Source organism: Lepidochelys kempii, chromosome 19 (assembly GCF_965140285.1).
Source record: "Lepidochelys kempii isolate rLepKem1 chromosome 19, rLepKem1.hap1, whole genome shotgun sequence".
NCBI lineage: Eukaryota > Metazoa > Chordata > Testudines > Cheloniidae > Lepidochelys > Lepidochelys kempii.
In genome coordinates this window covers 3764603-3791608 of record NC_136398.1, presented here as the reverse complement: position 1 = coordinate 3791608, position 27006 = coordinate 3764603, and the positions used below count along the sequence as shown (strand labels likewise).

At 55.4% G+C, this 27006-nt stretch overlaps 1 protein-coding gene across 3 annotated transcripts; it reads right to left on the bottom strand.

The window, feature by feature from the left end:
* Positions 1 to 660: 660 nt before the first annotated feature.
* On the bottom strand, positions 661 to 26301 carry LOC140900347 (uncharacterized). 3 transcript variants are annotated; one of them, XM_073317532.1, is made up of 7 exons: positions 26194 to 26301; positions 19287 to 19390; positions 11932 to 12059; positions 6209 to 6406; positions 3210 to 3260; positions 2101 to 2262; positions 661 to 1005 (listed from the first exon to the last, which is right to left on the bottom strand). In XM_073317532.1, exons 4-7 carry the CDS (start codon positions 6396 to 6398, stop codon positions 920 to 922), a joined length of 489 nt encoding a protein of 162 aa, XP_073173633.1. In that variant the 5' UTR covers positions 6399 to 6406; positions 11932 to 12059; positions 19287 to 19390; positions 26194 to 26301; the 3' UTR covers positions 661 to 919. The 3 variants fall into 3 exon arrangements, with proteins under 3 accessions (XP_073173633.1, XP_073173639.1, XP_073173636.1); XM_073317538.1 differs by lacking the exon at positions 2101 to 2262; XM_073317535.2 differs by lacking the exons at positions 11932 to 12059; positions 19287 to 19390; positions 26194 to 26301 and adding an exon at positions 8722 to 9019.
* Positions 26302 to 27006: the final 705 nt, after the last annotated feature.

The window sequence follows — 27006 nt, the reverse complement described above, 5'->3', positions numbered from 1 at the left end:
AGAGGCTTCTGGCTCAGCCAGTTAGGGTGCCCAGACAGCAAGTGTGAAAAATCAGGACGGGGTTGGGGGGTAATAGGTGCCTATATCAGACAAAGCCTCAAATATCGGGACTGTCCCTATAAAATCAGGACATCTACAGCCAGTCCAACAGGGGCTGGGAGCAGGTTTCAGGCACTCAGATTGATTTGATCTTCGCAGGCTACTGACAAGAACAGTGTTATCAGCATTTCAGAAGGAGGGTTAAATAGCTGACTCAATTGCAGCCAGAGAGTAAAATTGATAGCAAGTCCTAAACCCAGGAGGGCGACTGAAGGCCTGGCTGAGAGCGAGGCATAGGGCTAGCTAGAGATTGCGTTGTCACTTAGCCTGGGCAGGTGGGATTGGCAGCATCCACACTCAGGAGCAGACAATGCGTCTGGTGTGAGATTTCTCTATTCAGCCTATTGTGTCTTCTCAAAAACCCCACAGGGGACAGGCATGTGTGTGCTTCAGGGAAAAGATACAGGGAGGATCAGCTGATACAGCAACCTGCCACCCAGGCAGGATTGGACACAGAATTCACTCCATAAGCATCTCGCTTGGAGAGGCTTTCACAACCTCTGATGCTCCCAAGGGTTTTGACTCTCCCCACATCAATTTCAAACCAACAAGTTTGTCCATTTAAAACCAGCTTTATTGTTTTCACACACCCCTCCCGCACCATAATCAGAGCAGCTCAGCAACGGTCAAAGAGAAGGCAGAACAAGTGACACCTTTGCAGTAGCTTTTCCCAGGCAACAACAAAGTAACTGCCACACCCCACATGCTGTTCTGGCCCAGCTTTGCAGTTTAAGGGTTTCCAGGACTGGTCAGTGTCTACTTCTGAGGTGGGATTGGGGGTGCAGGGCTTGCACGGCTTTCATTCATTTCATTCATTGGCTCAGAACCAGAAGCCAACAGCTGCACCTACAGATCCAAGTGCAGTGCCCAGCCCAACTTTAGCACCTACTGAGAGTCCTACAGCGCCTGCAAAGAATCAGAGGAACAGCTAGTCAGTATCACTACATTGCACTAGTCCGTTGACTCTCTTAGAGGAGTGACGTCTGCTCTTAGTAGTGTAAATCCAGAGAGACTCCAGAGATCAGTGGAGTCACTCTGGACTTGCACGAGCATAACTGAGAATAGAATCTAGCCCAGAGCCACTAGCTAACCCCTGCCGCTGGCCTCTGCGGATAAGGGATAGACTGCCAGTGAAATCTGAGAATTAACCCTTAATGCTTTCTGCACTGACATAATGGACTCTGCTATTTTAAGGCTGCTGGCTGCAGTCTTCTTTCTTACCAAGAGCTGCAAGACACTTGTGGGTTGAACACCTGTTGATCTGTGCACCTCTGCCTTGGCTCACTTGCATCATCCATTATTGGATGAGTCCCTGATCAGAGGTACGGTGAACCCAGTACTGTATTTATTCCTAACCTGCCAGGGTTTTAGCTCTCATCTCTCCCCCTCACAACTCCTTCCTAGAGGAAATAAATCCTTTGAGCGTCTAAACCCAAACATGTGGGTTAGTTCTTGTTCCTGCAGTGAGCTGAGCATGCACCCCAGTGCAATAGCTCATGCAATGTTGGGACACGTACAGCATCCTTGCCTCAATTTCTGATGGCTTAAGCTGTGGATTCAAGGAAGCACCTCCCTCCCATCCCACCCCCATGGTAATCGGGACCTCCACCTTTAGATGCAAATGCTGGAAGGCACAGAGCACCAGGGACTGGCCTGACAGTTTAACCGAAGTTAAAAAGCTATACTTGGTAAGATACTGAATACACAACATGATTAATGCTACTTATTTCGATGAGGTCAGGCCCAAGCTAGCCAGACCACCACCATCACCAGCATACTGTTGAATGTTTGCAGCGCTGCCCCTGCAGGTCACGTTTGCAAGGTCAGTTAGCAACACATTTGGTCAAACAATATAGAGACGTTGCTCTTCCTTCTAAAGGAAAATCAGAGCTTGTCTGGAAGTGGCAGGATCACTTTTCCATGGTGAGTTCTTCGCAAGGCAGGAGAGCACTGGACATGTGTCTGAATGAGGCATCACCTCCTGATGCCCCGTAGGCTTACCAGCTGATTGCAGGGCTGCCACAAGACTCCCAGCAGCCACTCCTCCTCCATTGGCTATGGCCGCTGCTGACATCATATTGGCAGCAAGGGACCCAGCTGCAATGCCTGCTCCAGTAAAGCCTGCTGCCCAGATTGCTACTGGGGCCCCAATGACCGCAACTCCTGCATTAGAGACACTGCAGTGTTAAGCACAGCATCGGCTGTTAGGCCAGGTCTATGCTACATACGCTTACAATCAGTGTAACTACATCCCCTAGGGGTGTGAAAAATTCACACCCTGAGCAACGTAGTTCTACTGACCTAGCCCCCCAGTGTAGACAGCCAGGGCCGCATTAGACTTGCTAGGGCCCCAGGCAGAAGCGAAGGAGCTGAAGCCCGAGTTCTGCCATGTGGGGATGAAGTTACCCGATCACGTAACTTAGCTTTGCGGGGGCCCCTGTGGCGTGGGGCCCCAGGCAACTGCCCTGCTTGCTGCCCCCTAACGCCAGCTCTGCAGACAGCACTATGTCAAGAGGGGAGCGTCTCCCATCGACACAGCTCCTGCCTCTGGCAGAGGCGGATGAACTACGGCGATGGGAGCAGCTCTCCCGTCGGTGTAGTAGCACCTTCACGAAAGTGCTACAGCAGCACCGGTGTACGTGTCGACAAGCCCTTCGACTGGCTCCAGCCAGAAGAACGTCCGTGAACCAGCTCCCACCCACAGCTCCCACAGAGCTGCATGCCTTGACCTAGACTGCCAGGAAGGGCTACAGGGAGAGTCATCCCAGGCAAGGCAGATCATTGGAACAACCAGGGCTAGGACACCCCATGCCTGGAGGGCCGTCCAGTTCTGCAAAATAGGCTCAGCCCCCCATGGGCACACACATGAGTTCAAATGCAGATTTCTGCTCCCCAGGCCAGTGACCCCATTCTTCCTCTGGAGCCGCTGCCGACTCACTGGGACACAGTCAAGCAGCCAATGAGGTGTCCCTGCTCCCTACAGGCCAGCATGTTCACTCATCTGGAGTCTCTTTGCCACCACTCAGCATGACACCTGCACTGTCTGCAGGGGGAGAAGCTGTGCCACAAAAAACTCTGGATGAATTAAGTGCTTTGAATTAGCCCCTTACCTATTCCGACAGTTGCCCCGATTGCTGCTTTCATGGCTTTGCTGCTGGACTCTAGGGAAGGAGAAGATTGGCATCACTACAATGAGATCAGCAAATTTTAAACACATAGACATGGAGGAGGAAGCCAGCTCCTGGTGCAGACACCTCCATGGTCCAGGCTTGTTTCTAAATCGCTGTCTAAATTTGCTGGATTTTGCTCTGCTGCAATGATCAGTAAGTACTTCCACACAAAGGAGGCACTTGCCAACAGGACACATTTACCCAGCAGATCCACTTTCTGAAGGGTTCCTTTGTCCTCTTCGTTCAGGAAGGTCTCTGACCAGCCCAGAGGAGGAGACTGGAGCAGCAGGAGTGAGAAGATTGTACTGCACTGGCATTCCAGAAATGGTGGTCCAGGTAAGAGCAGCAGAGAGAAGAGGCAGAGCGTTTCAGATGCTACAGAAAATACATTACCAGTAGCACTGGATACTAACCCACACTGAGCACACGCTTCATGAACTTCACTCGGAGCGGAGGCCCTCTGTCCTTACACACGTAAAGCAGATTTGCCTCAGTATTGTTTGCTCTGAGGGGTGAAGTAATCATCCACTTAGACCAGCTTAGAATGTTTTTATTTCCAGCTGTCCCAACAAATTTGGGGGGCGGGATAGCTCAGTGGTTTGAGCATTGGCCTGCTAAACCCAGGGTTGTGAGTTCAAGCCTTGAGGGGGCCATTTAGGGATCTGGGTCAAAAATTGGGGATTGGTCCTGCTTTGAGTAGGGGGTTGGACTAGATGACCTCCTGAGGTCCCTTCCAACCCTGATAGTCTATGATTCTATGACATTCACCCCACCACTGGTTTCTGCTGTGGAAGTGTGTCTACTCTACAGAGCTGCCTTGATTGACCCTATCTCAGCAAACTTCTCCTGATTCAGGCTAACATGCGACAGCATGACCTTGCCGTAAGTCAACAAGTGTGTGCTGCTGCGGTGGGCTGTGACTCCCTGTGTCCGCACTAACACTGCATCCGGTTGTGTTACACTAAGGCTTCTGGGAACGTGTCCCAGGGTTCACAGCATCACTACAAACTGCACCACTCTCCCTAGGCATCATGGGAGAACTCTGCTCCCTGCCAGGGCGGATCTGAGACTGCAAAGATCTAAAACCTGGAAACTCCCACAGTCCACCTCGTTCCAGGAAGCCAGCGGGTGTGGTGGCATGGAGCCCGCACACAGCAGTGACACACTGTTGCTAGTAGCCGTTTCTATAGAGCTACTGATGTCTTGGCAAGAGAAGCAGGTACAGCAGAAAGCAGCAGTAAGTGTCCCAGCAGCAGCCTTGCCCAGAGAATGGCAAGGTGTGATGTTGACAGGAGAATGTGTCAGCCACATGCAGAGCTTTAGGAGACAACTAAGAAGATAAAGGGGAATGTTTTAGACTGAGTGGTTTCAAGAATCTGAATCTTTACAGGCTACTTTCTACTAGACCTCCAGACCCTGGCAACAAGAGGTGACCTATACTCTCAAATGTTTGCTTTGTATGATGGAGACAATAGTGATTTATAGGTGCTGGGGCAAACGGCTCTGTTTTGGTGCATCTTGTGAACAAACCAGCATAAGAAAGCTCATTAATTGAATACATGCAAAAGCCAATTCCACCCCCCATAAAATGTGAGGTCTTCCCAGAGAGGGATGTTTCAAAACCCTTTCTAGTGAGGATTAGCAGCCGGATTGTCATCATCAGTACGCAACAGCACTTGAAACATGCCAGGTAGTTCAGCATGACCAGATGAAAGGGAAGGAGCAGTTTAAATGTTAGTGGTGGTTACTCACTGACAGCAGCCATACGAATGCTCTTGCTGAATTCTGCAAGTCAAGCTCTAGACAGGCACTGGTGAACTAAATGCAGCTGGCAGACGTTTCAGCCCAAGATTATTTATTTTCCAAAATTTTTTAAAAAGCAGCAGATTTGGCATTGCTAAAATGCTGTGCAGATTTGTGTGGCTTTCACAGAATTGTGTGTGTCAAAATTTCAAGAGTCAAAGGTGTTTTGACTTTTTAGTTCCACACAATTTTGTTTGGACATTTCCTTCAAAATTTATTGTTTAAAAATATAAAGAAAACTCAATCAGAACAAAGTGTCCCGTTCACCCCCAAAACAAAAATTTTGCAAATGTTAAATTCACTGATATTTTAAAAACCTCACACTACCTGGATTTTGGCTCAAATCCTTCCCCAAAGCAAAAAAAAAAAAAGTTTTTGAATTGCCAGGATACTGAGAAACCCACATGGCTTTCAACACCAAGTGGCATGGAGCATGTAACAGAAACTAGGTGTTTTAATCAGATACAGGTAGTGAAATTGCACATCAGAATAAGTTCTCTCTTTCCCTCCCCTGCACTGGGCTTGAATGCGCGGGGTACCGCTGTTGTGACATTAACACATATGCCTTCCTCATAGCAGAGAGGGGATGTCATAGGTGCAGGAAAAAGGTGTTGTGCACCAGGGAGGTGTTGCCTCATTCCTGACCTTTGGGCATGCTCCCTTCTGCTGCCTGCGTGGCTAACCTTGGATGCCCACAGTGACATGTGGATACATGATGGGTGCCTGGTTTATGAGCAGAGATTAAATAACTAGCTGTGCACTTTTGAACATGCAAAAATCCTGCACTGCTTTGCTTAGTGTGCTATAAAGAGACAACCCAACTGTGTCTTGCTTATGAGGGGGGCTCATTTCACAACAAGGTACTGTGGTTGAACCGGAGCTCCTTTGCCCTCTGCAGTCTGACTGTTAATGGTTTCTCACCGCACCCCACCCTAACCTACTTCAAATCCATCTGGGGACATGCATGGTCTAGGGGGAGAGGGTGAAAGCTGGAAGTTACTGCCCACCAGGGAAGCTGTATCAGTCCTTAGTCATTATTGCCACCTCACTGTTCATAGTGTCGCCCCCCACCCCCACCCCATAACAAGTAATGCCAGTGTACATCACCCATAGGCATGGTCAGCAAGTGGATTTACTGGATTCTGATTCCGGTTTCTCCTCTGTGTCCGTCTCACCCGGTTCCTCTTGGTCCGGCGCCTGGTCAAACAGCTCCTCTGGCTCCTGGGAAGGATCTCCAGCCGGAGGTGACCTCATCTCAGGCCAAGGCAGGGCCAAAGCAGCAGGTGCTAGTTCAGAACATGGTGATTCACCCGCCTTGGCCTCCATCTCTGGATCTGAAATCAGAACTGGCAGCTGAGGGTCGAGGACCTACATGGCCAGCATGACATGGCTGTGAATGTCAGGGCAGGGTCACTGCGTGCAAAAGGGGAGTCAGTGGAAGCCAGTGGGGAGATTCCAGCGGGATTGTGGGAAGGCATGGGAGGACTGCTTTGCATCAATGGTTCAGTTGTGGTGATAACCTTTGGCAACACTCCTGCTCTGCTGGGCCCACGGGCGTCCTGGCCGCCTACAAACTACAGTAATTCCTCGCTTGATGTTGTAGATACCTTCCTGAGAAATGCTACTTTTAGGGAAACAATGTTAAGCGAATCCAATTTCCCCATAAGAATTCATGTAAATAGCAGGGGTTAGGTTCCAGGGAAAATTTTTTCACCAGACAAAAGACATTATATATACACACACACACTGTATATGTTTTAAACAAACAATTGAACACTGTACACAGCAATGATGATTGTGAAGCTCGGTTGAGGTGGTGGAGTCAGAGGGTGGAAGAGGGTGGGATATTTCCCAGGGAATGCCTTCCTGCTAAATGATGAACTAGCATTCAGCTGGGCCCTCAAGGGTTAACACACTGTTGTTACTGTAGCCTCACACTCTACAAGGCAGCACAAATGGAGGGAGGAGACACAACGGACGCATGGCCGTGGCTGCAAACATTCCCTGCGGAAACTGAACGTGATGATGAACCCAGGCTATCCCACTGGAGCGCACCACTCCCTCCACTTTCCAAAGTGACAAGGGGTGCATGTGTGTGTGAGACAGAGACACACACACCGCGTGTGTGTATGTGAGAGAGATGCACATTGCCCCTTTAAGTACGCTGACCCCACTCTAAGTACACTGCCTTTTTAAGTAGATCAGCAAGTTGAGACAGCAGCTGCTGCCAGCAAGCTCCCTCCCTCCTGAGCCCTGTTGTGTCCCCTCTGCTCTGTAGAGATGGAGTCCAGGGGGAGAGGGCACCCTGACATCGGCACCCCTCTTTCCCCCCACTCCCTGCACAGCAAGCAGGAGGATCCAAGGCAGAGGGCAGGAGCAGCAGATGGCAGTGGGCGGAGGGACAGATGAACTGCCGGTAATTGGTAGCCTGCTGGGCGGCTGCCCTCCAGGGAACTTAGGGGAGCGGGGAGCTGAGAGGGGGGCTGCTGGCCCACCCTGGTTCCGAGACCCCCCATCCCAGCCAGCTCGCTCCAGGGGGCTGCTCTTCCTGCAAGCAGTGGGCAAAGCCGGTGGCCGCCAAACAACGTTCTACGGGAGCATTGCGCAACGTTAAACGAGCATGTTCCCGAATGGATCGGCGAGGTAACAACGTTCACCGGGACGCGGTTAAGTGAGGAGTTACCGTACAAACATTCTACAGCTTGCCTCGGAGGCCAGGGGTGGAAGTAGAAATAGGGACTTACCGGTACGGGGCTGAGTTGGGGCTGGCTCTGGCCCCCGGAAGGGGCGGGGATGGGGCGGATCAGAGCCAAGGTAAGTGCCCTTCCCCGTCCCCGCCGGGGTAGCAGCCGGCAGCCACTACCGCCCTGGGCCCTTTAAACCGCTGCCGGAGCCCCGGGCTGCCACTGCGACCCCAGGGCTCTGGGGGCTATTTAAAGGGCCTTGGGCTCCAGCCACTGCTGGGAGCCCCAGGCCCTTTAAGTGGCCACCTGGGGAAGCCGGGCCGCCCCAGTACGGCGCAATGGCTCTTGCTGGTACCCCGTACCGGGGCGCACTGGCTTACTTGCACCTCTGTGTGAGGGTCACAATTCGTGGTGCGCGTTCCCCTTAGCGAAAGGGACGTGGAGACAGTTACGACCCATGGCTGAGGGGGGGTCCTGGATCCACACCAGCTTTCTCAGCCCTGAGCAGGAGGAGACTGACACGCAGCCAGGCCAACTTCTGAGTCCCCCGCTCTCACCTGGGGCCCGAGGGGCAGGGGCAGGGTGTGGGAGAGACGAGGAAAGCCGAGGCTAAGGACTGGCACTCTCAGGATCCAGCTCCGTCAGTTCCCACGGAGCAAGGGCGTGATTTCCGGGGCGCACATGCACGCCAGAGCTATTCTCTCAACAGGGCATCAGCACGGCTACGCTGCCCGCTCGGGCTGCAGGTTGCTAGGGCAGCTCACCTGCACCCCACACCTCCGCCCGCGCGACTCCCTCCCCCAGCTCATTGTCACCATAGTCCTGCCACAAGAGCCATCCGGTTGCAAGGAACCAGGGCTCCATTGGAAGGGGGCTCTGATCACGCCCCCCAGCCCCGCTCCTTTCTGCTCTTTTCTCTCCCCACTAAGCGTAGAAAAACATGCCAGGAGCAACCGACGCCTTACGGTTTGACGCCTCAGCGGGACGGCCCAAGAGGAAGGAATGGGCCCCGCTCCCATCCACGGGCGCAAGCAGCTCCGCCTCTGTAGCAGCAGATCTGGGAACAGGCCGCGTTGCTCGTGAGATCGCAACTGCGCAACCATGGCGGCACTTGGCCCCCTCCCAGCCCTGGGCTCCTGACGCAGCTGGCCTTGGGCCAGGCAGGAACAAGGAGCTTTACGGTGGCTGCAGAATCTTTTCTCTTCTTTTTCTTTTTTTAATTGCATCGGTTTGACTTCTGCTGCCATTGCGGCCACGGGGAGCTCTCAGCCCCTTCGTGGAGTGACTCCATGTAGGCTTCCTAAGATGAAAAGCTGTGGGTAGATGGCTAGAGACAGGACACCTGCTTCTGGCCCTTTAAAGGGACAGCACGAAGCCATGCCTTTAAGATGAAATTTGCTACCTGCCTGCAGTGCAATCCACATGGAGTAGAAATAACCCTAGACAACCCAGTTACCTCAGGGCAAGTGAAACCCGGACAGCCAGTCCACGCCAAACGCCAGAGGTGGACGGGTGGGTGTAGGAGACAGACGTGGTAACAGCACAAGGATCCGCCAGAGATGTCAGGTTTGGCCTCAAGGGTAGACACCTGAGTCTGCTGCAAAACCCAAGCCCACTGGAGAAGTCTGCACAGACCCTACAGCCTTGTGACTGCATTAGCTCCTGCTTCCCAGCCCATCACGGGGGAGAACGCACAGAGGAAGTGGCCCAGCCAGTGCAAGGCAGAACTGGATTCGAACAGCTGTCTCAGGTTTAATAATTAAAGGCAGCATTAGTAGCTTGGGATAAGGAAATCTGCCTGCTTAAAATAAGGGTTAAGAGGTTCCCTTTCACACAAGACAAAAAAAAAACCTCGTACAGATACAGACATAAATTTGTTAGTCTCTAAAGTGCCACAAGTCCTCCTGTTCTTTTTACAAGACAGTTAGTTCTCCTTCCATTTCTGTTTAAAATAGTCTCCCTTCCAAACAGACCTGCTCGGAAGATTCCCCAGCCCCAGACAGAATTAGCTAGGCCACTTGATCATTGCAAATTTCACTTACTCACAGAGCAGCCGGGCAGTAAAGAGAAAACACTCCAGCTATAGACAGGGAGCCCAGCACCCAGCTCCAGGGAGTCGGCTTTTATGTGGTTGTCTATGGATAGAGGAATACGCAACCCATCCCAAAGGCAAAGTAACTCATTAGGGAACCCTGCCCGTTTAACCTCTCCCATACTTTGCACAGAATTAGCAGGACTTATTTATCATTAATGTCCTTAGCACATAAACCCTCCCATACCCACCTCAAACTTCTCCCCCCTGTGACCAGATGGTATAGTCCATATATTTTCTGATCGGGTGTTTAATTCCAAGGCTGGGCACTAGAAAGTGAGTGATTGAGGCGGTAGCTGTCTGCCCCATAAACATGGTGCAAAGGTGGCCTGCAAAGCGAAAAGGACCACGGTGCTTTGTTTTAGTTCTTTATGGTGGATAAAAAGGGCTAAGAGGATTACAAATTCTGCATGGGTTTTTTTAACGTTAGAAATTAAGGTCTTGTTTAGCCTACGTGCAACTGGAGAATGAGTGAAATGGTGACAGTGCAAGAGGGCAACCGTTTAGCAATCAAGAGAGGAAAAGATTTTGAGTCAGAGTGCTTAAGACTTTGTTTGACGTTAATGCTTTATTTAACTCTATTGCCCATCTTTAAAGATCAGCACCCCCACCTCTTCAGTTAAATGTAGGCTCCAACCCAAGGTCCATCTCGTCCAGTATCTCGTCCAACAGTAACCAGCCCCAGATTCCTCAGAGAAAGGGACAAGAAGCCCTGTAGCAGGCTTCTGTGGGATACTCTGCCCCACAGAAAGTTCTCATCCTAACCCCTAATAGTTAGAGACTGGCTTGAGCCCTGAAGCAGGAGGTTTTTTTATCAAAACTCTCTGTTTTAGCATTATCTATGTTAGCTCTGTAGATTTCTGTTATCGATATAAATGTCCAGTCCTCCTTTGTGAGGGTTCTGGTCTCAACAATCTCCTGTGGCAGTGAGTTCCACAGTCCAATTAAGTGTTGAACGAAAGACACGAGGCAGTTGCCAGCATATATCCCTGAGAGCCACGGGGAGTCCTCCAGTGATATCATCACAGCCAATCTTGACACGGCTGATATTTCTAAGGTTAAAAATAAAAAGCGGGCAGACGGGGTACGGGAGAACCCTTTCAGGCCATCTCTATCCACCATCAAGAACTGAAAAAGCGACATAAACCAAACTTTGAAACTCCCTTTGCAGGTCACAATTAAATTCCTTTAGAGCTTTCCCTGTTTGAGATCCTGGGTAGACCAAGCTCCCAGGTCAAAAGCTGAAGCTAGCCACTAACCCTGATCCTGCACACGCCCCTCAACATAGGTTTAGCTTTTGTAAGGAGTCCCAGAGGAGGGGTCCCTGGGCAAAAGGAGAGATCTTACCACAAACCACTGTCCTCCAATGACTCTGGGAACTCCTGTCTTCTTGCCCCAGGGGACGGCGAACAAGCTGGATCCTATTAAAATACCCTGGTGCCTCCAAGCCGCCCCATTCTCCCACGTCTCGTTCTTCCCAAGCATAGCAGGCATATAAGACACACGTACACAGCATGCCGCACAGGTGCTGTCCATCGCCTGGTGAGGCTGGCATATGCGCCACTGCAGCTGGTTGAAGGGGACCAAATCCAGTTCCAAGTTGATCTGGTTCCTTTTTACCAGCCCCAGGGACACACTCTCTCCAGGGCCCAGTCCCACGTCGGGGCTTCCGTCCCCCCAGACAAGTATGAGCCTGTGGTCTTCCTCCAGTGGCCGGGGTGCAGACCCTGTCCTGAGCCAGTGTCTGCAGGACGTGAGGACCCCAGCCCAAAGATACATACTTCTTAACATTCCATAACGCCGGCTGACTCCCTATGGGCATATGAAGAAGTATGTAGGGTTGGGAGGGAGGGGCTGCTCCTCCAGGCCGTGCACCTGGCAGCCCCCATTGGTGCTTGGTTTGTTGCTGTCATCCCCTAAGCTGCGCGAGTCGGGCTTCTAGCTGTGCGGGCAGGATGGGGTGTGTGTATGAAAATAATTTTCTGAGCCCTTGCTGGGGTGCTGAGGCCCCGAGGGGCAAGCCCCCGCATGTACCAGCTCCCTGCAGCATGCACAGGGCTCGCCAGCCAGGATCAGCACCTACCACCATCTCAAGGCTGCCTTCCAGTAATCCTCCTGGACTGGACAAACCCCATCTCCTGGAGACTCCGAGGCAGCTGGTCCCAGTTCCCCCCTGCTCCAGCTCCTTCCCTGGGAGGCCCGTTCTGGACCCTGAAAAGAGAATGCAATGAAACAGCAGCTTTAGAGACTGTGGGGCAGGGGGAGCTCTGTCCCCTTGCCCTGTGTTGAGAGCATCCCCTGGGCAGGAGGGAGGTGGGAGCGCCTGATGGCGGGGCCACCCCCCACCCTGAAATGGCAAGTGCCCTTGGGGAGTTCAGCTCTGGCTCATGCTGGAGGTGTGGGGAGTTGGGGCTGTTGTATCCCCCACTGGAGCGCAAAGCTCTCAGCAAAGCCACATGGGAGACTGAGGGGCAAACCCAGGGCCTGTGCCCCTCAGGTCTGGCTCTTGCACGTCTCTGGCTGCAGGCTGATCATGCTCCAGCCTGTGGTGCTGATTCACTCTGCCAGGCTGCCAGCCTCTGGGCTGCACTAGGGAGGTTGGGTGAGCTGCAGAGGGTCCAGGTCTATGAAACAGTACAAATAACTAAGGGAATCGGCCCTGGAGACCCTGCTCCAAACTCCTCCCAAAGTACTTGTGGTTAGGGAGCCTCGCTGCGCTGATTTTGCCCATCCCTTGTTCCCATTCTCTATCCCATGCTCCTTTCTGTCTGCCCACCGGGCCAGCCCCTTCGCCCCTCTGTGCCTCAGTTTCTCTATCTGTAAAATGAGGCTCACGGGTTTCGCTCTATCTGTCAGGCTTCATTCAATGTTTGCAAAGCACTATGGGATCCTCTGCCAGCAGGTGCTAAACAAATGCAAAGTAATTCTACAGCCCGGCTGCTGCCGTGTGTGTGGGTGTTTCTGTGCACACACACACGTGTGCGTGCATATGTATAAAATGTACACCGCTGTCCTCCGTTGAATCGAATCAGACTGCTGCAGTGTGCTTCATTGTCCCTATAGCGCTAACGCTGAAAGATGTTTAGGCCTGCGGTTGCAGAGCAAGATTGAGTTCTATCCCCAACACGGAGAACGGCTGCAATGCACAGGATGGCGCCAAAGGTCCCGAACCGGTCAGAGATCCGTTGCCGCGTGTATTACCTGCCCCCCACCATCTCCATTAACAGTAACTTCCCCACAGTGATCCGGCTACATTAAAACCCTTCTCCGAACCAGCTTCATTTTTCATGGGACGACGACATGTTTTTACCAACCACGCTAAAAGCTCCACGTCCCCACCTCCTCTCCGCTCAGGAACGTTTTTCATTTGTCAGCTCTAAACGCTATCGATTCCCTCCGTGTAGCAGGGTCGGGGGAGAGGGGGGCAAGTGAGTCGGGCTGTAAAGGCAGAGAAAGAGGGACTGTCTCCTGCGTAACCTCTCCGTGCTGCCAGGGCACCTCTGGCCCGAGCGGCACTGACTGGAACTGGAACTACATCAAGGAGATTACGTTACCCACCTGGGGACAAGGGGGGCAGGATGGGCCTGGCTGAAACAACGGCGGTGAGACGTGCTTGGAGTCTGACATTTGCCTGTGGGTGAGACTGGGGGTGGCTCCTTGTCCTTTATTGAAAGGCTTGGGGGCGGGGAATGACTGGCTCCAGAGACCCTCTCGGTCATGAGTTCAAATGCAGCAGTGGGCTGCAGCTTGGAAAATCGTGCCACTCCAAGGAGCATGAAAAATGAAGCACTTACCGGAGACGGGAGGGTGCTCCTGACTGGGCTCCGGGCAGGTGGCTTATGCTAGTGTTACAAGCGTGCTCCATGTCTGCACAGCTGTAAATCGACATGGTGCCAGCAGATGGTGCTCTGGAACATGCAGTCTGGTCCCCGGGTTTCGGGGGCCAAGCAGACTTGCCGTCGGGTCTATTAGGCGCTGATATAAAGAGCGAGGACTCCCAATAGACACCTGCTTACTGTTTCACTGTCATTGATGCTAATTCTCTGCCTTTCATGGGAGCAGCTCGAAGCACTTTGCCTGTGTCATTAACTAATATAAATCTCCCCACTGTATTTTCCACAGTATGCATCCGATGAAGTGAGCTGTAGCTCACGAAAGCTCATGTTCAAATAAATTGATTAGTCTCGAAGGTGCCACAAGTCCTCCTTTTCTTTTTGCGGATACAGACTAACACGGCTGCTCCTCTGAAACGAATTAAGCTTTGCAGCACACCTGCCAGGGAGATATAGGCCTCACCCAGCACTGCAGTGCAGCCACCTCTGGGGCAGAACACGGCAGCAGCTTGGCAATACAGGGCACCCCCTCTCAGTGGTTTAGAACAGAAGTAAAGAAATGGACTGTCTAAAAACTGCAGGGGAGCTGGGAGCTGTTTGGCTGACTGCAGTGGCTCTGTGAGCTGAGCTGGAGGTGCTGAAGCCAGTTTGTAGTGGCCCACCCCACCTGTTGGCTGCCACAGCAGAGAGGCTGTGAATTTACTGAGCCAGAGACTGGACTTCCCGCCAGACATAAAGGGGCTGCCTCCTGGCTCAGGGGCAAGTGGCCTGCACTGTCCCTGCCACGACTGCACCTGCAGGCTGGGGTTGCAGGGCTCATCGGCATGAAAAACAAACCTCGTCCATTTCTGTCCAGCCCCAAATTCCAGGGCCAGGGGCAGCCGAGGGGCCTTGGCTGCGTTTGACTCAAATGGCAGATGAACAGCTTGGGCAGCCAAAAAGACTCCTCATTTTGCAGCTCCCACGAAAGCATGTGTGGGGGCTCGAGGGCTCAGGGTTGCCACTGGGCTGGCTGAGGGTCAAAGCAAATTGTCTCTCCCCACAGCAGGAGAAGGAGCTGCTTCCCCAAGCCAGGGAGAGGAGGGGGAGTCCTGCCCCTGCTGTTAGCTGGGCTCCTCCCGTTCCAGGCCTTGTTCTCTCTTCATGGCTCCTTACAGAATGCAGGGGCAGGCCAGGGTTAAGGGGCAGCAGATATATTCAGGGTAGGATGAGCCAAGGGCTGGCAGCAGCTTGCCGGGAATACTGGAGCAGGGACTAGTGTGACACCCGGGAAAGCAAAGGGGTGAATTCAGTCCTCCCGAAAGCAAGGGACAGAGCCAGCTACAGAGCAGGGGTGTGCTGGCAAGCATCCCACACATGGCTCTGCCGCTGCCCCTCAATCCCAACCCACAGTCCCCGTCTATTCCAGCCCCTGGGCTCCCTTCACCGCCAGTTCTGCCAATGCCCCTCAACCCTGAGCCACAGTGCCCCTGCTACCCCAGTCCTGTGCACCCGCCCAGCTCTGCTGATACCCCTCAGTCCTGACCTACAACCCCCTGCTATTCCAATCCGGAGTAGCACCTCTCAGGGCACCTCTTGAATCCTGCTGAACTTTATAGTTTTGCAGGGGTGGGAGAAACCCACCACTAGGCCTTGGCTAAGTCCAGCAAATGCCATCTGCTATCATACACGGCTGCAGATAACTTTGCCCCCTGCATGACCTAATCCCCACATGAGACTGCCTTTCCCTGAGGCAAAGGAGAGCAGGACGAAAACGTCTACTCAGCAGAACTGCTCCCTCCTTTCCCTAATGCACAGAGCAAGCGAAATCCATGCCTGCGCTCAGCCCCCGGCTGGGGAGGGTGAGCGAGGGAGCACGGACCTAGAAAGACCTGGCCAGCGCTAAACTTCAGAGAAACAGGCTCTGTTTCAACCAGAAGCCGGAGGTGACTTGGGGGCTCCTGTCACGCAGTGGAGGTGGGGGGTCGGGGCGGGGGAGGCTTTTCCCTGGTTCCAGCAATGAGCCAGTTTACACCTGTTTGACTGGACCCCAAATTCTCTCTGAGCCCAGCTCGGAGCTGACAAGCTCCTCCAGGTTCCCCTCCTGGCTCAGGAATCTTTTGTACCACGTGCCAGCCCTGGGCCAGGAACCTTTGACCGAAGCAGAGCTGAGGCTAGACCCTGTAGCGAGATCCCCAGCCTGGTGGCAGGGCCACCACGTTTCTCCTTGATGCTTTCACTCAGGATTCATCCAGTCTCACTGCTGCTTATTCATAAAGGGGAAGGCCAGTCTGGTGCTTAAAATACAGATCTGGGAGCTAGGACTCCTGGGTTCTTTTTTCAGGCTTAGGGAAGGAGGGAGGTTTAATAGCTGGAGCAGGGAACTGGGTTCTCCTGTGTGGATCAGAGACCTTCGGATAACAAATGGATATAAACTGGCCATCAGGAAGTTTAGACTTGAAATTAGATGAAGGTTTCTAACCATCAGAGGAGTAAAGTTCTGGAACAGCCTTCCAAGGGGAGCAGTGGGGGCAAAAGACATATCTGTCTTCAAGACTAAGCTTGATAAGTTTATGGAGGGGATGGTATGATGGGATAGTCTAATTTTGGCAATTAATTGATCTTTGACTATTAGTGGTAAATATGCCCAATGGCCTGTGATGGGATATTAGATGGGGTGGGATCTGAGTTACTACTGAGAATTATTTCCTGGGTGTCTGGCTGGTGAGTCTTGCCCACATGCTCAGGGTTTAGCTGATCGCCATATTTGGGGTCGGGAAGGAATTTTCCTCCAGGGCAGATTGGCAGAGACCCTGGGGGTTTTCTGCCTTCCTCTGCAGCATGGGGCATGGGTCACTTGCTGGAGGATTCTCTGCACCTTGAAGTCTTTAAACCATGATCTGAGGACTTCAATAGCTCAGTCATAGGTTAGGGGTTCGTTACAGGAGTGGATGTGTGAGATTCTGTGGCCTGCATCGTGCAGGAGGTCAGACTAGACGATCATAATGTTCCCTTCTGACCTTAAAGTCTATGACTCTATATTTAGCACCATAGAGTTACCTAGTTGTAACCCAGAGGTTGAGATGACCAGTGGACAATGTCACACATCAGCCCAGGGGAAGGTTCAGGTGAGCAAATCCCACCCCTCCAGGAGCCACCTCAGTCTTTGTCTCGCTGTCTGCTCAAACATGACAACGATGAAGGCCCCTGGCTGACTCTCTAAGCGTTATAGACAGATTTATGGACTGGATCCTCAGCAGGGGTGAATCAGCTGAGTTCCGTCATGGCCGGAGCTGAGCGTCTCTTCCTCTGGGCCGAGTTTTGACGCCCCCAGCAGCCAGACGCTCCTGTCGTGACGCGTTGGGGCAGATTTTCAGGAGAGCCCCATGCCCGGCGTGAACCCAACGTGCTGGCTCTTTGGGAAATCTGGCCCGCATGCTGCCGCGCTGGGTAGGGTTAGTGTTCCACTGAACAAGGACCCCAGATCTATCCACTGCTTGCATTGCAGACTGAAGAAGGAAAATATGGGTACGCCTAGACTGGGGTCACAGGGTGGGACTGCAGCTCCGGCAGACATACCTGAGCCAGCTTTAATCTAACTAGCTCAGAGCCTGGAGCAGTGATGCTGCAGCAGCAGGAGATTCATCGCCGGCTGTGCAAACCCGCCCGGAACCCTGGCTAATAACTCGTGGGGGCTGGCCCGCGCCGCTGGGGCTTCACTGCTCCAGTACCTGAGCTAGCTGGATTAATGCTAGCACGGGCCTGTCAGCCTGCACTGCAGTCACACCCTGTATCTGCAGTCTAGACACAGCCGAAGGTTTACTCCATGGGCTAGGAGTACCATACTCCTGGCATGTTGCATACCGGAAGGCTTCTATGTTAACTGAAATTTGCACCTCCTTATAAGGTTGTTTCAGATGCATGCATCATACTGGAAAGCAACCCCGCCTCCCCCCCTTTCTGCTCTCAACACCGAGCAGAAGAGTGGTTTCCCAAAACGGCACCAACAACCCAGGTTTATCTCTTGTTGGCTAGGCAGGATGGGCTAGTCGTGAAAGCACCAGAAGAGCCTTCAAGAAATGTGGCCCCAGTTCCTAACTCCGCCACAGACTCTTGTGTGTGACCTTGCGCAAGTCATTTCACCTCTCTGTGCCGTGGTTCCCCGCCTGCAAATGGGGAGGATGCTGCTAGGAGGCTGAAAGCTGGCCATGATTGGGAGGCACTCAGATACTACGGTGGTGAGGGTCAGATCCATTCTCTGGCCTGGGTTATGCAGGAGATTAGATGAGCTCTAATGATCTCTGATGGCCTTAAATCCAAGCCCAGTTAGATAGAAATCTACGGTCTGAGCCGTGCAAATCATCGAGACTCCTGAACAGCTAGAAACCCAAGACTCGTGTGTTAAACCAGCTCTTCTTGCTTCCACAGCCTAGGAAGGTTTGAAATACTGAGCTTGAATTCCCCTTTTGACATCACACTCAGGCGGGACATAGGGAGTGGGGAGAGTCATTTACCTTCTTTCTTTCACTGCTTGAAAGGTTAAAAGTAAAAAAACAAAAACAAGAACCACCCTCCATTCCCCACGATGCTGTTTTATTCAGGATGTGAGTGCAGGAAATATTTCATATTTCTTAAGGCTGCTTTAGTGAGGCGAAAGGCACAAGTTTAACAGGGCTGAGGACCTATTTCTAGCTTCCCCTACCCCTGAGATTATAAAAATCAACCCCCCAATAACTGTGTATTTATTATCCTAACACAGACCTCAGGCCAGGAGAACAGAATTCGAAGCCCAAAACATTTCCTCTTTCTTTGCACAATTAACTCCTAGCGCAGGTCATTTTTTCTGCTGCAGTTTGTAACTGTGTGAGCTCCTGCCTCAGTCTGGCCAAGTACTGTCTGCAGGGAGCACAACAAATGTACTTGTGAGTCACATGGCTCAGACACAGAGCTGTGTTAGCTCAGAGGTTGGGCTTGCGGCTAAGGCACTAGCTGGGGACTCAGCAGATCAAGGCTCACTTCCCAGCCCTGACACTGCCTCTCTGTATCACCCTGGGCCAGTCACTTAGTCTCTCCGTGCCTCAGTTTCTCCCATCATTAAATGGGGATACTAGTTTTTCCTTTGTCTTCTCGGCACTTCAGGGCAGGGGCTGTCTCTGTGTCTGTACAGCACCTGGCACAATGGGGCCCTGATCGCAGCTGTAATACAAACAACAGCTGGAGGCTTTTGCAATCCCTGTGGCTCCCCCCACCACCCCAAAGTGTACGGGCCTTTTCACAAAAATCTGTGCTGAGCCTTGGGAACGAGGCGTGAAACCCACAGCGCCCTGTGACCCTCCAGACAGACAAATCGAGAGACTCGCTGCTCCAGGGGAAACCAGCCGCGCCATTTCCCCCTCACGTTTGTGCCGACCTCCCTGGCTTGCCATAGACTCGACCCCCCAGACCTTGGTGTCACGCTGTCACACCCACTCCTCATTTGTAAAAATCGGCCAGGTTCACAACAGCCTTTTCTAGCTCCATCCCTTGCCTCCGCTCGCTGTGTCCCCCAGCCACTGCCCTGTTCTGTGCCTCAGTTTCCCCAGCTGTAAAATGCAGGGATGGGGTGGAATGGTACTTACACACCTACCTCAGGGATGACTTGAGGCTTCGGTTCCAATGCACTCTGGGATCCTCTTACGGCTGGAGCGAGAGCACAGTGGACCCACTCCCTCAGCCTCTTGAGTGTTCTCCCTGTCAAAGCAACATTTGGAGTTCAGTACTGAGGCTGGGGACGGCACCGGGGGCTCATGCTCCCCCCACATCCCCCTCTAGCTAAGATCCCAATGTGGCGCCCATCACCGTAGTATCTGAGCACCTCACAGCCTTTCACGGACTTAGCCTCCCTGCCCCGCCACTCTCCCCCTGCGAGGCTGGGAAGTGCTATTACCCCATTGTACAGGCCGGAGCAGGGACCTGACTACTGGGCTGCCCCGTGCAGGCTAGAGTCCTAACCACCAGGCCCTCCTGCCTCTGCAGACTCAGTGCTGCCATTTGGGGCTCAGCAGCGAGGACAATCAGGCGCTGGAAGATCCCGGGGATTCACGCAGAGCCTCCTCCTCCCTAAGGGCCAGAACCTCAGTGGGTGTAAATCTGCATTGCTGCACTGATTTACACCAGTCAAGGATCAGGCCCGGGGCCACTTGGTGGATTTGTTTTAGCCCCGACGAGCTCATGAAACTCCTGGAGGGAGAGCTGCCGCCTCGGGGGAAGGGGGAATTCAGAGCCACAGAGCAGGGTCAAGGGGGCAGGGGACTCATGCAACTTGCTGGAAATCACTGCTCCTTGTCTCCAATTCTGTTCCCACCCTGGTGTAAATCAGGAATAACGCTGCTGGAGCCAATGAGGTTGTACTGGTTGCAGGGGAGATTTGGGCCCATTGGGCTGGGAATGTTTGGACCTAGAGAATGGATGGCTGGGATGGACCCCCTACCCCAGTGCTCACCCCTTGCAAGTAATCCCTGGCTCCAAGGCACGATGGGTGATGTTAGCCCCCGCGCAGAGGCTAAGGTGCCATTGACGACGTCACACAGCGCATTGCCCCGAGCCAGTCCCCCAAGGCCCCTGCCGGTGCTGAGCAAAGGGCACAGAGGACTTTGGAGCAAGGGAAAGTCAGAGCAGACTGTACTTGCCTCTGCGGAGCTCTGTGAGTGTCTCTCTGTCTCTGTCTCTCTCTCTCTCTGCAAGGGGTTGCTGTAGCTGGGCCCACTGCCCCCCTGCTTTCCCCTTGGCACCCCATCCCACCTGTGCAAAGTGGGTGCGGAGGGCTCCTGGCTCCGTGGTCCCCGCTCAGGGCAGCGGTTTGCCCTGGTTTCCTGGCTGGCACAAGGTACAAGGCTGTGCAGTGCGCTCCCTCAAGCCTGGCCCAGAGCTGCCTGCGCTCCCCCCTGCAAGAACCCCCATCCCCCAGCCTGGGCAGGTCAGGGATGGGGGGAGGGGTTGCTGGGGCAGTCCTGCCCCTCCATTATTCCCCACGGGCCAGGAGGGGCTGGATGCCACGGCAGTAAGAGATACACAGGGAATGGGCGGGGGCGGGGGGGGGGGGTAAGTGCAGGGGTGAATTTGGCCTGCTGATTGCAGGCCCCACCTGCCCGAACAGAGCCCGTAGCCCTGGTGTGCGGCACTCTGGGGACAGGGATGCTGGAAGGGCCAAAGTTAGCGGAGAGGCTGGGAGAGCTGCGGAGCCATTCTAGGCTGGAGGGACGGCTTGCCACCCTCAGCGCTGGCCATGCGGCCCGAGGGCACTGGGCAAGGGCCGCCTCCCGCCCCACCCCAGTTCCTGCTCTCAGCTGTGGTGCACATTAGCTGAGCAGAAGCTGGCTCTTTGCAGAGGCCAGGCAGAGGGAAGCTCCTGGCAATACCAGCTGCTGGGCCAGGGCCTGGGCCCTCTGTCAGGTGGCAGGTCACCCCAGGCCCCTCTTTGGCCATTGTATCTCCCAAGGATGGGAAGTGACTTGCCCAAGGTCACGTATCAAATTGGTGCTAGAGCTGGGAGTCCGCCCTCCCACCCCCGCCCCGCTCTAACCACTAGACCCCACTCCCTTCCAGAGCCAAGGATAGAACCCAGGCATCCTGATTCCCAGCCCCCACCCTCGGAGCACGAGGAGCTGGGCTCTCCGGCTGCTGCTGAGAGCCCCAGTGGTGGAGTCGGGCCCCTGGGGATTGAAGTCTGAGCCCCAGCCTGGAGGGGCCGAGCAGGGGGTGATCAGGTCTGGTTGAGGCTGCAGAGGGGGGGTCCAGGGTCAAGGCAGAATTGGGGCGAGAAGAGATTGATTCAATGGCACTAAAACGGGGGAGCTTTCCCCCAAACACCCATTCTCCTGAGCTGCACTGAACCAGAGCTGGAGAACGGACCCTTGGAGCGCTGGGTACAAGCCAGGGGCCGTCTCGGAGGCTGAAACACAGCCCCCTCCCCTCCCCCTGCAAAAAGGCCTGGCCGTGCCCATGCCCGATGGGGCTGGTTTTCAAGCGGGCCATGAGGAGCAGCAGTGGCTCTGGCTGAGGAAGCTGGGCAGAGCCCCCCGGGCCCAGAGCCAGGGTCGTAGCCCTCTGGGCTCCAGGGACGGGGCAGGCTGGGCCCAGGAGGCACATTCCCCGGAGCAGGCGGTGCGGCCTCAGGCGAGCAGTGACTCAGCACCGGGCGGACAGCGACCACACGTGCTGCCTGTCTCTGCAAGGAGCTGCCGGGTGCCAAATATGCACTTACTGCGCGGCTGACCCGGCTTCTGGGAGCCTGGGAGAGCAGCAGCTTCTGGCAGACGAGATGCTGCTCGGCCTCTGGAGCCAAGGCCATCCCTACAGCACACCCCGAGCGGCTGGAGTCACCCCAGGGAGGGATCTGGCTCCCTCTGGCTGCAGCCCAGCCTGTGGTCCTTGGGCTCCCGGCTCCCAGGACTGAAATCTGGACCTGGCCCAAGCCCCAGCAGCAGAGGGGTTGGGGCAGCTTCTCCTGCGCCAGGCAAGGGGCCGGTGTGCCCAGCACACTCCGGGGTCCCCCTCTCCTGCCCTCACAGGAGGGTGACCATATTTCCCAAAGGGAAAACAGGACACCATCGTGGGGCTGGCCCGAGCCTCCCCTCCCCCCATGGGGCTGGCCTGAGGCCCTGCCCCGACTCCCATGGAGCTGGCCCGAGCCTTGCCCCACTCCACAGGGCTGGCCCGAGCCCTCCTTCCTGTGCGGGATTGGCGTTGCTGCTCACCAAAGCTCTGCCTGCCTGCCCCCTGCGCAAAACAGGGGCTGATATTGCTGCTTGCTGGAGCCCTACGTGCCCCACCCCCCAAGCCTCGTCTCCCCGCCCCGCACGGGGCTGGCATCGCCGCTCCCTCGCCCCCCACTCCTCAGCCCCACTGTGCTGAGCTCTCAGCCTGCAGCGATCTCCTTGGAGTTTGATACCAGACCCTCCCCTCCACCCAGGGAGCGCCCCCCACCTCACTGCAGCCATTCACACCACCACAGCAAACCGGATCAGGCCCTCAGCTCGCCCCAGAGCTCATCGTCCTTCCCCCAGGAGAGAAGAGCTGCAAAGGCCGAGGAAGAGGAGGGCGTGACCCCAAAACGTCTAGGACAGGGCACGGGCAAGTGAGCAGCAGGTCTCTGCGCTATTATCTCCCCGGATGCGAGTGCGAGGGGAACCAGCCTGGGGCGTTCAAGGGCACTAGTGAATATCCCCGTGGCTAACTGATGCTAGTGGGTGCAGGTGGTCGTGCATTTGAGACACTGCCATGAGTGGCCAGGTCTGTGTACCCGCGTGCCTGTGACACAGCAGGGAACTCTGTGCATGTCTCTGTGTCTGCAAAATGCCCCTGCGCACAACAGCGCCCCCCACCAGAAACGCTCTGAAATGGCCCAGCCGGCACAGGAAATGGTCCTGGCAGCCCAGAGCTGGTCTGGGGAGCTCTGCTCTTTCTTTGCCTTTGTCTACAGCTCCGTTCCCCCAGCTGATCATGTCTGTTTTGCTAAAGGGATGGCTGCCCCCCCACCCTCCCCCCCCGCCCCGGGAGTCTCTGCCATGACCCTGCCCCGAGGGGGCTCTGGCTAGAGAGGTAGCGGGTGCCTAGGGGCACTGCGACACCACAATCAGGTGCCAGGAACAAGGGTTAGGGGCTGAGCTGGGACTTGGGAGCCCTGGATTCAAGGCCCAGTTCTGGCACCGGCTTCCTGCGAGCCTGGGCCCTTCGACCCAGCTCTGTTAGGGGCCTAGGCCTTGCTCTGCTCGGCCCTGCGAAGCCACAGGGACACAGACGCCTGTGTGTCACCGACAGGCACTGGGGCTGAACCCTGTCCCCCGCCTGATTTGTTACGTGGGAAGCAGCCAGAGCTGGGGGAGCCAGGCACGCTTTGGGCAGGGCCAGCCTGAGCTTCCTCCCCTCCCTCCTGCCCCACAGCCCTCCCTCCCCACACAGTCTGCAGGCAAGACCTCCATAGCCCCCCTCACTCCTGACCCACAGCATCCCCGCTCATTCCAGTCATGCCCCCCAGCCCCATCTCTGCTAGCACATTTCAGCCCTGACCCATGCCCCGTGGCTCTGCCATTGCCTCTGACCCACAGCCGCCTGCTGCCCCAGCCCTCACACCCCCGCCTTGCCGCTGTCCCTTGGAGCCCAGCACCGGCCATGCAGAGGAATCCTGCTCTGACCTTGGCTGTGGTGGTGCAGGGGTGAGACCTGGTGACCTTGGAGGGGACAGGAGCCCGGCTCCCGGCAGCATGAGCTGAGTGGCTTAGGAGCACTGGGATGGGAAGCCAGCGCTGCTGAGGAGCAGCCTGGGCTCTTTGCTTCCTTTCAGGGATGTGGCGTCCTTTGCACGGGGCTGGCCCCAAGGCAGGTGTTGCACGGACTTAAGTACAGCACTCACCCACCCTGCAAAGCCAGATGTTTGCATCTGGCAGCCTTCAACTGCCCCTCTAATGCCCCAGCCCCTCCCCTCTCCCTCTGGTCAGGGCTCTTTCCAGAGCCCCTCTGGAGTGGCATTCTGCCCCCTATCCCCCTGCCCGCAGGAGCTGCCATGCTCCCCCATCCCAGCTACACAGCCCGGCATGCTGCAGCAGGCCCCCGGTGAAGCTGAGGTGCCAGGCAGCGTAGGCTGAGCTGGCTACTGGTTCAGATCCCTGGGGTTGTCCGACCCCGCAACTTGTCCAAACCTAACTGGGCCCAGGCCCGAGATTTCTTCTGGGCTGGAGCTGCCCTTGACGGGTGCCGACGAATGTCTGAGCCAGCAGCTGCTCAGCTCTTGCACTGTGCCAGGGGAGCCGGGGCTGTGGTTGGAAACTCGCAGGCAGCTGGAGAGGAGGGCTGCAGCCCCATGGCAAGATTTCAACCCTCCTCCGATAAACCAGGAGGCCGGGGCCAGGTCCACTGCTCCAAAGTGCCTTTTATTTGACCCTCTGAACATACCTGGCCACTCATTGCAGGGGGAAGCTGGCACATCTGAGTGCCCAGGCTGTGATTCTGGGCCGGGGGAGCCATCGCCGAGTGACCCCAACCCCCATATGTGGGCCAGATCTTCAGCCCCTGTCAGCTGCTGCCCCTCCATGGAGCTCCACCCATGTGCCCAGCTCACAGCCAGCCCCTGGCGATTCCTGAGGCTTCCATTGCAGAGGGAGAGCAACAACAAGCCCGAGTAATGGAGGGCCCGGGGAGGCTGCCAAGAGAGGCTTTGATGTGGGGATTTGCAGGCATCCAGCCACCCTCCCTGCCAGGCCAGCACAGCCCCAGCCGGCCTATAAAAGGAAGTGTCTTTTTTCTGCTTTCTCCCCAGTGCTGCCCGGTGCTCGGCAAGCGCTCGCTAACACAGCCGTTTCCAAGTTGTACTGTTCACTGCTCCGGCTTGGCCCTGCTCCCTGCCTCCCCCGGCCATTGATCCATTGGAAACCAACTGCATTAGCCACTTCATCAGACCAAGCGGCAGAAAAAAGAGAGACACACAACCAGGCACAGAGCTGGGCGCAGGGTGAGAGGGCTAGCTCCTTTCAGTGCGCCCCCCACACCCCCCTCTGCCCCCTCCCCGAAGAAACCAGCTAGGCTAGGAAATTGTGAAGTGACCTGCCAATGGCAGGAGAAACCCCTCCTCCCCCTGCTTCAAATCAACATGACAATGCGACGGTGGGGCCTGATTGACGGCTAGACCAGAGGAGCCCCATCCTGCCACGCTGATCCTCCGTGGGCATGTGCAGAATATGGGGATCAGGAGCCCAGAAGTTAGAGTTGGGATCCCTTTGCCCCTCCCCGCCCTACACACACACACACACTAATGTAGGGGATGCTCCTCCTTGTCCTGGCCCCCAAAGGATTTGCCCAGCAGCGAGGGAGCCCTGCACCCTATTCTGGGGGACCCCTGCCATGTTGCTGACTGTAGGCAGGTGATTTACGGCTCAGGCTTTCTCCCCCACAGCAGACATAGGGTCTCTAAAGAGAGAGACCCTGCCAGGCTGCTGGCCCCACAGCAGCATCGCCCAGAGCACCGTTATCCCCCGCTCCGTGCAGACACCGGGGGGGGGCCAGCACACATACCCCGAGCACCGGGGTGATGCAGAGCCGGCTTTGTGCTGCCCTGCAGCCCCCCATGCCTGCGGAGAGTTTGCCTATGACCCTGCTTCTTTGCTTTCGCCAATCCCAGGGCACCTCCACTGGGCCCAAGCAAATTAGGGGATAGGGGAGCAAGAGGACCGCAGCCATCCCTAACCCTGCAGGACATTTGCTGAGACTACAAGCCCCTTCTCCCACGCATGGCTGAGACTGAGCCCCCCACCCCCTCCACACACACACTCTGCAAAGCTGCTGCAAAGCCCAAGTAAAATGCTGATTACGGTTCTGATTATCAGTGTCTGGTGCAGAGGCTGCAAATAACAAAAGGCATCTCCGGCGTGGGAGCTGGGAGTGCAGGCACCAGCCTTGTACTAGTGAAGGTTAAACGCTCAGCCCAGGGAAACCCAGCTCCCCCGCCCTGCAGTCCCCAGCATCCCGATTTCTGGCCCCCTCCCCAGTGCTGAGCCACTTACTGTCCTGAAGGTGAGTCCACTTCTGCCTGGGGCTGGAGCGTCGGCACCCGGGGGCGGCGGTGTCGCCTGCCAGTTCCCGGCACTTGCCTGCTCGTCTTGACTTTGCCACAGAACTCCTTCAGCTTGTCTGCATCCTGTTCCCGAGGAGCATGCAGCATCCTCACAGCTCAGCTTGAGAAGTTCCTTGCGAGGGAGGGGAGGGGAGAGAGGAGATTTAAAGGCAGACCCTGCCTGGCTTGCAGACACCTTCAGGTGCACGTAGGTAAAGATGCTCCCCTCTTCTTTATAAAGGAGCCTCGTTCATTGCTGGGGCTTCCCCCCCTCCCCTGCAGGCAGAATTCACCTCCCCATCCCAAGACGAGTCCCACCCCTTCCACACACACACACAACCATGCCCGGCTGCCAGGCGGACGGCGAGGGAGCCGCACAGATCTATGCGAATGAATCCTCCGGCCTCTGTATTTGCCAGTAAATATTGTCGCGGGTCCGCAAATTGCAAGAGGCCCCGTCTCTCCCCTTTCGCCAGCAGACGCGAAGTCCAGTCTGGACAGTTCTGAGCCACCCCCAGCCCTCGTGCGGCTGCTGCAGCAGTGACTTCGCCCCCCCTCCCACGGGGAGCTGCAAAATGGTGGAAGCAGGCCAGGAAGCAGCTCTAGGAGACCCTGGCCACAAGCAGCCAAAGGGGCCCAGAGATGCTGCCATCAAACCAACCCGAGTCATGAAAGGCAAAAAGCAGCCAGGGCAAGTCAGAGGGCTCCCCAGGCAGGGGAGCCCAGGAGGTCGCTTGCCTTAGGACGTCCAAACCCTTTGGCT

What these genes read in the sequence shown, in the direction of transcription:
- LOC140900347 (XM_073317532.1), bottom strand. Translation starts at nt 6,398, where the DNA reads ATGGAGGCCAAGGCGGGTGAATCACCATGTTCTGAACTAGCACCTGCT. An exon ending in CGGGGCAACTGTCGGAATAG is followed by an intron (nt 2,263 to 3,209) that starts GTAAGGGGCTAA and finishes TCTCTAATGCAG; the next exon opens with GAGTTGCGGTCATTGGGGCC. An exon ending in GGCAGCCCTGCAATCAGCTG is followed by an intron (nt 1,006 to 2,100) that starts GTAAGCCTACGG and finishes GATTCTTTGCAG; the next exon opens with GCGCTGTAGGACTCTCAGTA.